Source organism: Euprymna scolopes, chromosome 14 (assembly GCF_053919585.1).
Source record: "Euprymna scolopes isolate OS-2025 chromosome 14, ASM5391958v1, whole genome shotgun sequence".
Classification (NCBI taxonomy): Eukaryota; Metazoa; Mollusca; class Cephalopoda; order Sepiida; family Sepiolidae; genus Euprymna; species Euprymna scolopes.
The window spans coordinates 133369291-133382924 of NC_136495.1; the positions used below are offsets into that span (position 1 = coordinate 133369291).

General features: G+C 35.0%; 1 protein-coding gene across 1 annotated transcript in view; it reads left to right on the plus strand.

The window, feature by feature from the left end:
- The first annotated feature begins 986 nt into the window (after positions 1-986).
- The window catches only part of LOC145293274 (uncharacterized), a 129600-nt gene continuing 116952 nt past the window's right edge, over positions 987-13634 (plus strand). Inside the window, exon 1 of the mRNA XM_080139875.1 lies at positions 987-4892. Within this exon, the coding sequence (XP_079996001.1) occupies positions 2296-4892 (2597 nt within the window). The 5' untranslated portion in view covers positions 987-2295. The remainder of the gene's footprint in view (positions 4893-13634) is intronic.

A 13634-nucleotide genomic window follows, 5' to 3' on the forward strand; every position in this document is an offset into this window, starting at 1 on the left:
TCCCTGCCACATTTAGATATTTGTGATATTATTAGAAGAAATAAGACCTCAGGTAATATTTACATATCATTCCACAGAGAGTGAATTTGACACTAGCGTTGTCTAATGTGGGAAGTCTAGTTCCACCACGCTGAATGTCGCAAAAAAAAAAAAAAATTGTGATGATCGAACTGTTTGCATTTCCTGGTGGTTGCGACCGAGGGTTACAAAACAATACGCCTTCCCGAAGGAGGAGGTAATGTCCTGGAGGATGACCCCTTAGAAACAACCAATACCATTCTCTACCTGCATATTAGCCCAAAAGAGCTGAACTATGTTAGTTCCAGGTAATCCTTCTAAAAATCGTCGCACTTAAATAACATTTTGAGAAGCCAGAAAACTTCCGACTGGTTCAATTGCGCACACGCACATATGTGTGTGTGTGTGTGTGTGTGTGTGTGTGTGTGTGGACAGGGATTTCCGACAGCACCTACACACACATAGCCACGATCAATAAGAACATACACACGCTAAACAGACACATACACACACGATAAATAGTCACACGTGCGTTTGAGATGTAGCAGTAGGAGTAGAATGTGAACGCACTGCCTTGGATAAAAAGGGGAGAGAATGATTTAAAATAAATAAATAAATAAATAAATAAATAAAATGCTGTACAACGGCCAATCCAGAGCGACATCCGCATGTCACGTGACTATTTTTTCTATTGCCCCCTCCTCACCTCATCTCCTCACTCAAATTCAACATTTATACTTTCTTTATTTTTACGTTCCGCCTTTTTTTTTATTATCTTTCAGTTAGTTCTCTATACTTGGCCCTTCCTTCCTCTTAATTCATAAACCTCCCCACACACCATCCTTCTTCTTCTTCTTCTTCTTCTTCTTCTTCTTCTTCTTCTTCTTCTTCTTCTTCTTCTTCTCTCTTGTTCTCCCATTATATTATTTCCCATCTTATTTCCCATCTTACGCCGTCCCTCTCCTCCGATTTCGACACTGATACACACACGCACGCACTCTCGCTTCACCCTGCTACGCTGCTGCCTTGTCACGCCTCGGCCTCACTATTTCATTCACTCTCGCCGAAGCCCTGAGCTATGGGCGCAGACACAACCCTACGATAGCCACCGCCGCTGACGACTACTGCTCCCACTACTACTATTACAAGCCCACATGTGATAAACCGTAGAAAAGAACTAATGCAGTCAAACGCTTAGCTGTGTGGTATGTCTCACCACAGCTCAATGTTGTCAATTCCATATTTACTAATAATTATGCTACGACTGGATGCTACTTAGACCAGCCCATAAAAGAAAAAGAAGAAAAAATATTTACAACAACAAGCATTTTCCCATAAAAAAAAAAAAAAAAATCAACACTAATTTATCCGTCCCTTTCTTTCTTACTCTATCTTTCTCTCCAGCTTCACCAATACAACATGGACTGGCCAGTTACCTTCGCTGGACTCTAAATTTCAGTACAAGTGTCCACTTGCGTGGCGGTCGGGTTCACCCTCTTACCCGTTCGCTACCCTAAGTCGAACCACTCTGCCAAATAGGATGCATTTAAACGAATCCCACTGCAGTAGCATAAGCAACACGATCGGATCCAACCATACAAACTCAGACGAGCATTTATACAACAACAGCAGTTGCGGATACTTAAAATATTTGTACCCGGATTTTAATATTAAATATGTAACAGCGACAAAGGAGTACAAGAAAAATATTACAATTTTGCCTTTGTTTTTAACACAATACTTGGATATTTCCGGAGACTTAAAACAAGGACGTTCACAACTCCGGCGAATTGGAATATTCCTCGTGTGTATCACGCTGTGGAGGACTGTTTCCGCATTATTTGGAATACTCGTAAACCGCTTTATTTTATCTGCTTCTATCCGGCAATTATCATCGCCGTGGAAATCTCCAAATAATCTTAACCCATTGTCATCAACCTCTTCTTCGCTCCCAGCTCGGCTGCTACTGCCTTTCCGTTCAGGACGACATACCACGACAACCGGCAGTTTATTATCATCTTCACCGCGTCTGTCTAAATTGACTGTGCCCTCGGCAACTCAAGCAGTGTCCTTCTTTGCACGGGTCAGAGCAACAACAACAATAAAATAGTTTGGAGTATTATTGTCTTTACCGAAGAAAGTTTATGCCAATTCCAAAGAGATTCTGTTTTTTTCCTTTTATTATAAATTTCCATCCATCATAAAACCAATCTGTTGTATACCGTCACGTTTAATTTAGTCATAGCTATCGTCCACTTTTGTAAAACTCCTCAGGGCATGATAGCCCAGACTAACCATGTCGCCCGGATGCAAGTGTCAGATACCAGGACAGACATTCCCGTCACTCCAACCCGGCCCACTGCTCCAAAATCCTCGCATTCTACAGTCTTCCCTCCCGACAATGACTTTCAAAAAGCAACGTTCACCCCGGACTCTCCGCACACAGATACCAAAACGAAAAGAAACATTACAAACACGGAAGACAGGCCTTCTAGTACTCAAAATATTAAGGGTGGGGACATTCGAACAAGCTCTAGAAAACTATATACGGGTGGCCCCGTGTTCTACTTTTTAAAAAATAATGTTGTCCCGGACAACCCGGATATGAACAGTTATCGGAAATTCCGAATGAGACGCAGAATATTTTTATTAACCGTTATGACCGTCGGATTTTTCACAACCATGGTTTACTCACTTTTATTTAGCTGCAATACTGTTATTAGTGCTGACAGAGCAGCGTTACCCACACGTTGGGAACCTGGTGTAGGTCTAATGTTATCAAATACTTCGGATTTATCGTCTGCGACAGATAGAGCTTTACCGGAATCTGACCGGCCTTTACCAACATCACAGTCCGACAGATATGATGAGCGAAGAATCGTATCCACAAATATAAGAATCGGATCTTCGGAAATGTTTATTGTTCCTAGTCGGTTAGCAGATCGAGATTCTCACCTTGATAGGGAATTTCCAAGAAAAAAGTTTGAAATTAGGAAAACCTTGCATGCATCAACTCCGGATACCTTAGTCTTGTCATCTGGGTCTCCACGTTCGTTTGTTTTCGATACTTCATCTCAACGAAGACAAACGTCAATACTGCAACAAAAGGTAACAATACAACACAAAAAAGTAACCCTGGACCATGTGCACCACCATCAACAAACAATACAAATGCAACAGGATATTAGTCGCAAACAGAAAGAGGGCTTAAAATCGAAACAGAAAGATGAATCGCGAATTATTGCCTCATTAAAGGCAAGGAATGGTCAAGGATTTCCGACAAGTTTTCATTATTGGTTTCTAAAAATATATGATTCGAATTCACCGGAAAGGAAATCTCGCACACAATCATCGCAAGAAGAGACACTCAGCACAAGAGACAGAATGCAACACAGTGTATTCAGAAATACAAACAGAACAATGAAAAGTAATGCTTCAACACCGGTTAACAATGGGAATTACTCCGTAGAAGATTCAATAACTCGTGTCGTCCCAGACAGAAGAGTCAGCACACAGATATTAAAAGATAATAGGCACAGTATTACTAACTTCATAGACTTTAAAAACATTCTGTCTAAAAGCAAAACAGAAAAGAGTGCGAAATCGTATTCCGACTCGATCGATTTCACTGAACGTTATCCCACTAAAGAAAATCAGCGTGGAATTTTAAAAACGGCCCTAGCTTTTAATGGGGGAAAACAAACTTTAAAACAATGGAAATCTTTAACATTACCCACGCGGAGTGTGAACTTTAATACGTACTATTACAGCGGTACACGTGATAGGGATTCAGTGAAAGACATCCTTACCCCTCACGGAGAAAAAAGCCAAATAAACATGAACACTTTAAGTTCTAATGTTCCCGGTAAAACTAAAATGTCGGGTACGGGATTCGCTGATGAGAATAATGTGATATATGCAGATAAAAAAGAGGATTATAGTTATTCGTTGTCTGATGAGTCACAGGCAACAGTTCATTCGGCATTTATAACAGAAACACCGGTTGTAAATAGTTCCATGACGGAACGGACTGAAGTGACCAAAGACATGCTAATTAAGCAGAAGAACCTATTTGTATATAAGATGAAGGGTAAAAACAATGACAGTTATTTTGAATACAGGGATGTTGAAAATGGGAATGGTGATGATTATAACGTTGGGGACGATGCTAAACATGAGACGGAAGACGTTGGGTATGATCTTTCCGATGTAACTAACAACAATGTAAATGTAGTTAAACCGAGAATCATTACAAAACGAACCGCTACGACACGCTTAACACATTCGCTATCGTTACCACAGCGAACGAGCTCCTCTTTCTCTTCGAAACATGATCAGCTGAGCACTGCCGTCCAAACAGAAAAACAAAGCTCGTTATCCCCGTCTTCGCCCTTTGTGGCAGTTTGGCCGTCTTTTTCCTCGGTTACTCAACACGAGGTGAACGCAGACGTTAAACAGTCTTTCAGCCTGTCGCAGACGCAGAGTCGCAAGCCGACACCGGAATTACAAGCATCGCTGAAAAATCAGTCAGCATCTCAATCATCATCGTTATCATCATTATCGCCTGTATCGATTGATTCTGTCCATGCGTCGGCGCCACTAACTGCTGACAAATTTGATGTCGGCACTCCATTCAGTATAGAAGGGCATAGCGGCCGTGCCCTTCTGCAGCATGATCGTAGTAGTAGACCTTCGGGCATACGTGCCCAGACAATTGCAACCAAAAAGCTGCCCCAAGCCATAATAATCGGTGTTAAAAAGGGCGGCACTCGGGCAGTATTAGAATTTTTGCGCCTACATCCAAACGTAAGGGCACCGGGACCGGAACCTCATTTTTTTGATCGACACTACCAAAAGGGATTTGACTGGTACAGGTGAGTACATAATGATCAGTCTCTTTATCGTGCTATTAGTTTAGAATGCGCGGTTAGTCTACGCGTGTTTTGCATGCTTGAGTTTTTCATTTCTGTTTTTATTTTTTCAATTTCGGATAATTTGTTATTTTAAGTTTTACTCTAAGTTTACAAATCAATCCAAGTACTTAAATATAGATATCTTTTGCATGAACGTCCACATAAGTGACATATCAAATTATCTTTTTCATTCTTATAAATATCAATAAAATGACGATGATTATTATAACTATTATTTTTATTGTTATTATTGTTGTTATTGTTTTGTTGTTGTTTTTACGCACCAGAAGTTCTATCAAAAGTTATAATCAGAAGTTTCGGCGGACCTGTACGAGAGTGGCCACCCCCTAGAAATGTGCGTTTTTCACCGTCTTTTTAAAAAAAAAATTCCCGACGATTATCATAGATTACGGACTTCAGAAACATTAAAAAAAAAACATAATGAATAACTTTTTGAAAGGTGTTCTATTTCCATGACACATCGGTAAAGGTATGGACAGTAAATCAGGTAGCAAGGAAGTAGAACGTTATAACGATAAAGTGAACCCCCTTTTTAAAAGTCAATACTTTTTTTTGTCAAAATTCCTCTTTGAGAACAATCTGTGGTGTGCCCTAGAGTCTGGATGACGAGCAGTATCCCCATATTTCCAGAACTCTCCTACTCTTTCCATAACATTTTAAAATCAATTTGCATAATCGCAACGGCCGTTGTTCATTGACACATCGCTGGCAATGACCATTAGTCCTCAATGGAAATAGGGTGACTATAAGCCTCCCCAAGGCTCGAGTCCTCTTCCAACGTAATTTTTATGGTATTTCCTTTCTTTTCGGCCATCTAGAGTTCTATTATTATTATTATTATTATTATTATTATTATTATTATTATTATTATTATTATTATTATTAGTAGTAGTAGTAGTAGTAGTAGTAGTAGTAGTATTTTGGTATCGGCGGAGCTAATGTAATTTTAGGTGTAAATATATTTCGTTTTTTCCCTAAAACATGATATATGTGAAATAATAAGAATGTGCTCATAATTGACGTAAACTTCCCTTTTGGTCTTTTATACAAAAATCGTTCGATTATATATATATATATATATATATATATATATATATATATATATATATATATATATATATATATATATATCCCGATTTCGAATCTCGCTAAATTCAGCCACTCTAGCGAGACGTAGGCGACGAAAAACGTGTCAGTGGATAATTATATTTTAAAAACAATATTATGCCGCTCCTCATGTAGACGTGCCAAGTTGGTTAAAGGGAACATTTTTCCCAACTCGCATTTAGGTAAAAATGCACTTTTGTAAATATTTGAATTCATTCAAAACGTATCGCAAAAAAAACAAACACAAATAACATTTTTTGCAACATATTCTCAACGAGTTGCCTTTCTGTTATTCTTTATTTTTCTTGATCATTTTATTGATAGTCGAAAAAAACACACGAAGAACACACACACACACACACACACACACACACACACACACACTCACACATATATATATATATATATATATATATATATATAAATTTTATTAAAAACGTATAGATATATATCATATCTGTCTGTGTGTGTGTGTGTGTGTGTGTATTTGAGTATGTGTACATATACACATAAAAATACAAGCATATATTAGGGATAAAGACGATTCCAATATTTTTCCTGATTCAAATACAATTACCGATTCCGTACTAAATTTGCGATTCCGATACAATTACCGATTCCGATTCCGATCCTTTAGCAATATCCAAATAGTTATCTATACAGTTGTATTTTTCTCTGGTTACCGTAAAAGAAAAACATACGTGTTAAATGTGCAAATATTTTCCAAAACGTAAAATGTACATGTGATGGGGGGATGATCTTTCGATTTTACCTTCACTGGTGGTTTAAAATCAATAAATATTTATTATTTATCACCAGCAACGGAAGATTTAGCTTAAAACAAAATCAAATAAAAAAAAAAGACAAGTAAAAGAATAGTTTCGGCATCGCAAAATCGGCATACATTTTTCCGATTCTGCTGTTTGCGATTTCCGATTCCGATTCATCGTCCCTACACTAGCACATATATATATATATATATATATATATATATATATATATATATATATATATATATACATATATATATATATATATACATATATATATTTACGGGGTGACACAAAAAACGGGCCCCGTTTCTTAGTGTTTTGTCCGAATGATATGAACTTTGGTCATAACTAGTTTACTATATTTCCAAACATCACATCAAAACGCAACGGTCTTTGGCCTGTTTTTTTCTCCCTTCTACAGCATATGTTCTAAATAGCCTCCATTTAGCTTCTTTTTTTTTGTCACCATATATATATATATATATATATATATATATATATATATATATATATATATATATATATATATATACACACACAGGGTGACAAAAGAACAAAAAAAAACAAAACAAAAGCTAAATGTGTGTGTGTGTGTGTGTGTTATATGTATATATATACATATATATATATTTATATATATATATATACACACATATACGTATATATGTATATCTATATATACACATATATACACATATATACCTATACGTATATATGTATATCTATATACACACACACACACACACACACACACATATATATATATATATATATATATATATATATAACTACTTCATTTACTCACATAAACCTAATATACGAAAATATAGATTTATGCGTAAACTTTAAGTATTTACTTCAAAAGTGCTCAATACGTAGGTAGAGCTAGTTAGTAATTTATAAAATATATATGGCGATTAAGCTACACTGAATATTCTGCGTTTCATCCACTATAGGATTCGTCAGGCTTATACATATACAGTTAAATAAACTGCTGCAAACTAAAAAATGTATTAACAGAATTGCCCTCGTAATTGAAAGAGAATAAGGAGCTATAATGAGGAGTAGAAGGACAAAACTACTTATGGCAATTAAGAGAGGGACACATTTTGTTTTCTTGTTATTTTTATGTTGAACTGAACTGATTTTTGTATGTCTGTACTTTCCTACATACACAGGTATGCATGCGAATGAATGTGAAATTAGTTGACGGTGTAATGTTGTACTTGAATGCATCGTATAAGGAGCACACGTACATGTCCACGTGGTGAATATTTTGGGGTGTGGTTTCTGAGTATTACGTGTGCCTAACACGTGTGAATATGTTTCATTCAGTGCTAGATTATTAATGCCATGAGGAAAGTCACATTTTTTGATGGAAAATTATTCTTTCAAATATGTTTCGGACAACATAATTAATGAGTGGATGAAATAAATTTAATTTTAGGGATTTTCGTAGACTCCCCCATATATATATATATATATATATATATATATATATATATATATATATATATATATATAAGTTAAATGCCTACTAGAGGTTTCCCTCGAGTGTCTAAGGTTTCTCTGTACAGGGGTTAGTGTTAGTAAGAACGTGAGGATATTTTCCCTGAGTTAATATTAAAAATCCCATAGTATTCGCTGGCCAAATAAAATCTCCTGACGATAGCTTACTCACATTATCTTTTACGAGGAATGGTTCACCTTTGCCAAGTGATGTTACTTCAAGTAATAGCACGATGCCGGATACTCCACCAGACTAGATAAATTCTTGTCCTGGAACCCAGTAAGACTAATAGACCAAAACAAAAGATGAACTAGAACATATGGAAACTGTTAATTGAGGAGAGGAAAAGTATGTTCTCAATTTATTCAATAACGCAGTGTTTCAGAGATAAAGTACTTTAATGGATTATCTACGCATAGAGTTCGAGAATTCAAGAGGTCAAGTGTTAGCCCCAGGTAGTGGGCTCCTTTAATTCTGATAGCTAGGACTGAAGTAAAATAAAGCATATATATATATATATATATATATATATATATATATATATATATATATATAAATATATATATTCACATGATATAATGCTTGAAATTGTCTAACTGGACATTGAGACAATTGTAAAGTAAAAGGAAATACACTTTTTGTTGCCATCAACACATTGTCTTGAAGTCTTGATTTTGCGCACACAGTATTTAAATGCTCAATTATGAACTGTGATAATTTTGTGGCTTAATCCTTAAGTCAACCATTTTTGGCTTTAAACCTATTGGTATATGAAAATTTACTGAATTACACGAACTCAGTATATTTCACATAAGTATATATATATATATATGTGTATGTATATTTGTATATATATATATACATTTGCATATATATATATATATGTATGTATATATATATATGTATTGATTTCTCCATAAAACAATTTAACTTATATAATGATTTGATTATTGAATATTTGACTTTATTTTTATTTCGAAACATATAATCAATCGATCAACATAAAGTTCTGTTTCGTATATTAGTGCATATATATATATATATATATATATATATATATATATATATATAACTATGTTAGTTAGATGTGTAATTTTTAAATGATTATATATATATGTATATATATATATAAATATATATATATATATATATATATATAGAAAGAGAGAGAGAGAGTGAGGGAGAGAGGGGGGAGAGAGGCAGACAGACCGAGGGATAGAGATAGATAGATAGATAGAGAAAGAGAGAGAAAAAGAGAGAGGGATATAATACTATTCGAAAACACACAAAAAGTCCAACACTTAGGAAAACAAAACTTACGTACATTAACTCAGTTTCGGTACTATAACAGATATTCACACTGATTAGTCATAGAGAGGACGAAACACATATTATGTATATTATGCCGCATTCTTTCCTTAAAATATATTTTAGTAAACATATTGTACTCAATTTTTGTCGATATATTTTAGTCAAATTGTGTAAAAGTTTTTCTTTAAACAAAGTCTTCCCATCGAAAAAAGAAATACCGGCCTTACTTACAACAAAAAAATGATTAATTTTTGGTGTCTTTAACCTCCCCCCTTCTATTTTTGCTGATGAGGAGAATTTGTTTATAGAAAAACTTTTATCCAAATATTATTCAAGACATATTGTATATTTCAATAAAAACACCGTCTTCGAAACGATCGTACACTCGAGTTGATTTTGTATTTTTTATTAAACTTATTTTAATTCTCAATTATGAATCCTTTTACTCAATATATATATATATATATATATGCATATATATATATTGTGTGCATATGTGTGTATATATATATGTGTGTGTTTTTATTTAAACAACCAATATTAACAATTTTTCTCATGCCTACACAAACTACTGTTTTTGATTACGCAATCATCAATGTAGAACGGCATAATTCCATTATTTTTGGAGAAGCTTTACAACTATCATATTTTTCAAATAAATATTAACAATTATATTATAAGTATTGGCAATTATTTTTACACCTGCAGTGATTAATACTTCCACAAACATCAGTGTAGAACGTTATAATTTCTGCTTGTAGTATAGAAAGTTATATGTGCAACCAGTGACAATTTCACCCTAGATTACGTAGCCTATCATCTTTCCTTTATACCACTGTCAATTTACGCAATGATTCAATCAAATTAAGTGCCTATAAATGAACGGACATGCAGAGCAAACAACCATAAGAATATTCCACCACCGAGATTCAAAATTCTTACTAAAGGTGATATTTTTCTTAATTCTCTAAACCCGGGCGAACTTGCGCTTTTGATAAGGGCTTTATAACTATTATATTGATTCGAAAAATAGTCATCCACAATTTGTAACCTACATACAGTAGGAAGCCAAGATTACTGCTGATCATGTCGTCATTCAAACCATCTCTCTTACGAGTGTGAAGACATTTTAGACACTTCTTTCAGAACTCGAATGTGTTCAACCTACCCAGCGCGGATGTCAAGCATATAAAATACAATAAGTGAAGTATGGCTAACGATCTTCTGGTATAGTCGGATAAATTTCCTATGATCACATTACTAATCGTTCCAAAACTGAAAATGGTTGGGAATAATTACATAATTAGATAGCTCCACAGTATTTATATCTACAACTACAATAATCACGTTTTAATCAACTGTGGACTAAACCTGTAGAATTGCACTTCACTGATAGATTGTTTTGGGCAAGAAATATTTTTTTCTTATTGAAGTTTTGTTCAACGTTTGGTACACAAAAAAGGAATGAGCATCGTTTACAGTTTTCTTAAAATATTTTATGCTACGAATCAGTTATATACGGGAACTAGGCTTGTGAACTAAGTTTAAAGCAAGCTTCAACCTCTGTTCCACCGATGCATTAAGGTATTTCCGTGTTATTTTAATCGATTGTGTTCTGATAATTGATAGCTCGTATGTCTCATCGACGTACATGCCCTAGACTAATCTCCAGATGTGAAAACAGTATTCCATCTAAGAACCTATCTGATTTTCATGTAGGTGGAGTATTGCGTAAAGACGGATATATTATCTATCTGGAGTCATAGAATGATCTCTACATTATTTTCCGTTAACTTAGTAATAAACTTTATATGAACAGTGTCACTGACTTTATATGCAGGTTATAAAATATCAATATTTTACTAAATATACGTCACAACAAAATGAAAATTATATCATCAAAAGGCTGCTTAAGTTAGTTATTTCCAAGAATTATATTCAGATTCATGCGATATTCACGAAGTTATGACATTTTTTTTCTTTATCGAGGAATTTCCACTGTCACTCGCTTTATTGCAGATCTCTTAAAATGTTGTTTTAAGGCAAAACTACAAGGTCTTATCTTGCGAACTGTACTTTTTATTATATTTTTCTGTCAAAGAATAATAAACAAAAACATATCCTAGGTATAACTCTCATATAAATGAGTTATTTATCGATATATCCACCGTTTTTAAATAACTTCAAACAAGCTTTCCCCCCTGAGGAAGTTAATTGTTTGATCTTAAAAGAAGTTATGGATCTAGCAACATCAACTATGTTCCTCCAGAAGGCATCGTTTGAAGTAAATTGTTTTGCTTCCTCATAAACTTCTCTTTTTAATATTGACCAGAGATATTCAATGAGGTTAAGGTATGGAGAACACGGTGGCTACGTCACGAGAGTTCCCCCAACGGATCCCATAGATTCAAGGGAGGCTGCAGTCTTCCTAACCAGGATGGGATGGTACATTGTTATGTAAAAAATCATCTGAAAGCGACGTGACAATGATAGGTCATCTAGTCATATCGACAAATGATTATCCAAAAGGCCGTGTACGCATTGCTGGTAAGTCTTACACCTTCTGTCACGCGGCATGGTCCAACCAACTTTTCCCTAATGATTTCCGGCCAAAACATGATGCCTCCACCTCCTTGTTGGCGATGAACTCCGGACCGTCAAGAGTAAATAAGATCTGTTGGCAATCCATTTTCATCTAAGTCTGTGTCCAAGCCATTTGCATTTCCCTATGTTGTTTGCTCAATGGAGGCCTTGGAAGAGGTTTGCTGTGCCTTGCAGTCTCATTCAACACATTGTATCCGGTCTGCCTGGATCTTGGAGCGATATGGTGCTGTTTGAGTTTGGGTTGACTTCACTACGAATTTTCCGAATATAACTGTCTGAAAGGTTTCTCCTGATGCCCTTATTTTTTTCGATTTGGTGATCGGTTTGTTCAATTTTCATTTTTTTTTGTGACGTGCATTTAGTGAAATATTGATATTTTACTAATCAGCAATAAAGCGATTGACACAGTTTAGGTTTTCCATTTTCTTGTGTCTGAAATGGCTGGAGTTGGATTTGGCATTAATTATGACGTAGAGGGTGATATTAAGTATGGGACAAAAGGCATTTTTTTAAATCCGCCAATTAGTCACGTCGGTTCTTTGATTACAGAACTCATTTTAATTTCAGATTATTCAATGAACTTTCTGCACCTGTACTCCTCCTTAATAGAAATATCCTCTACCGAATCGATCAATAGCAAAATCCAAACCTATCACTATATAGATTATTATATGTCGGAAAAAAAAGTATTCTACGTGTTTCTGTACTGGAAATGCTTACGTGTAGTAACCCTGCCGGCTCCCCGTTATTCCGATTGGTGTACTGTCTTTCTATCAACCGACATTTAATCGCACGACTATTAATCACGGACTTTTCATCACTAGACATTTTATCATATGCTTTTCTAATCAGGTGGACACTTAACGATATAGAGACATTTAATCACTTTGGGATCCTGAAAGCGCTTGAAAGATATTATTTTTTACAAAATTATATTTTTTTCTATTTTTTTGAATCCTTGAAGATTATACTTCATAATCTGTATATCCATTATTGCAAACTATTGCCCTCATCTTCATGGATGTCGTTTATACAAGAAACTAATTGCAGTAGTTTGCTTACTTTTTTAAATGAAAAATAAATTAATTGAAATAAATGTAGAGTTTATTGTTTATTTGGTAAAAAGTTTTAAAACAAGTTGCTGATATTTACTTTACGCGAACAGATAGCCTCTCCCCTAACTACCTGCATGATTAGCTGGAGAGGAACAGTTTTACCATATAGATTTTAATCTCTCGTAAAAATAACCCCATGATTTAGGTTTGTCCTTGGGAGGTGATTAATTGTTACGGTGTCGAGTAATTAAGTGTCAAAGTGATGAAAAACCATGCGATTTCATGTCTAGTAAATATATGCCCGTGATTAATAGTCGGGTGA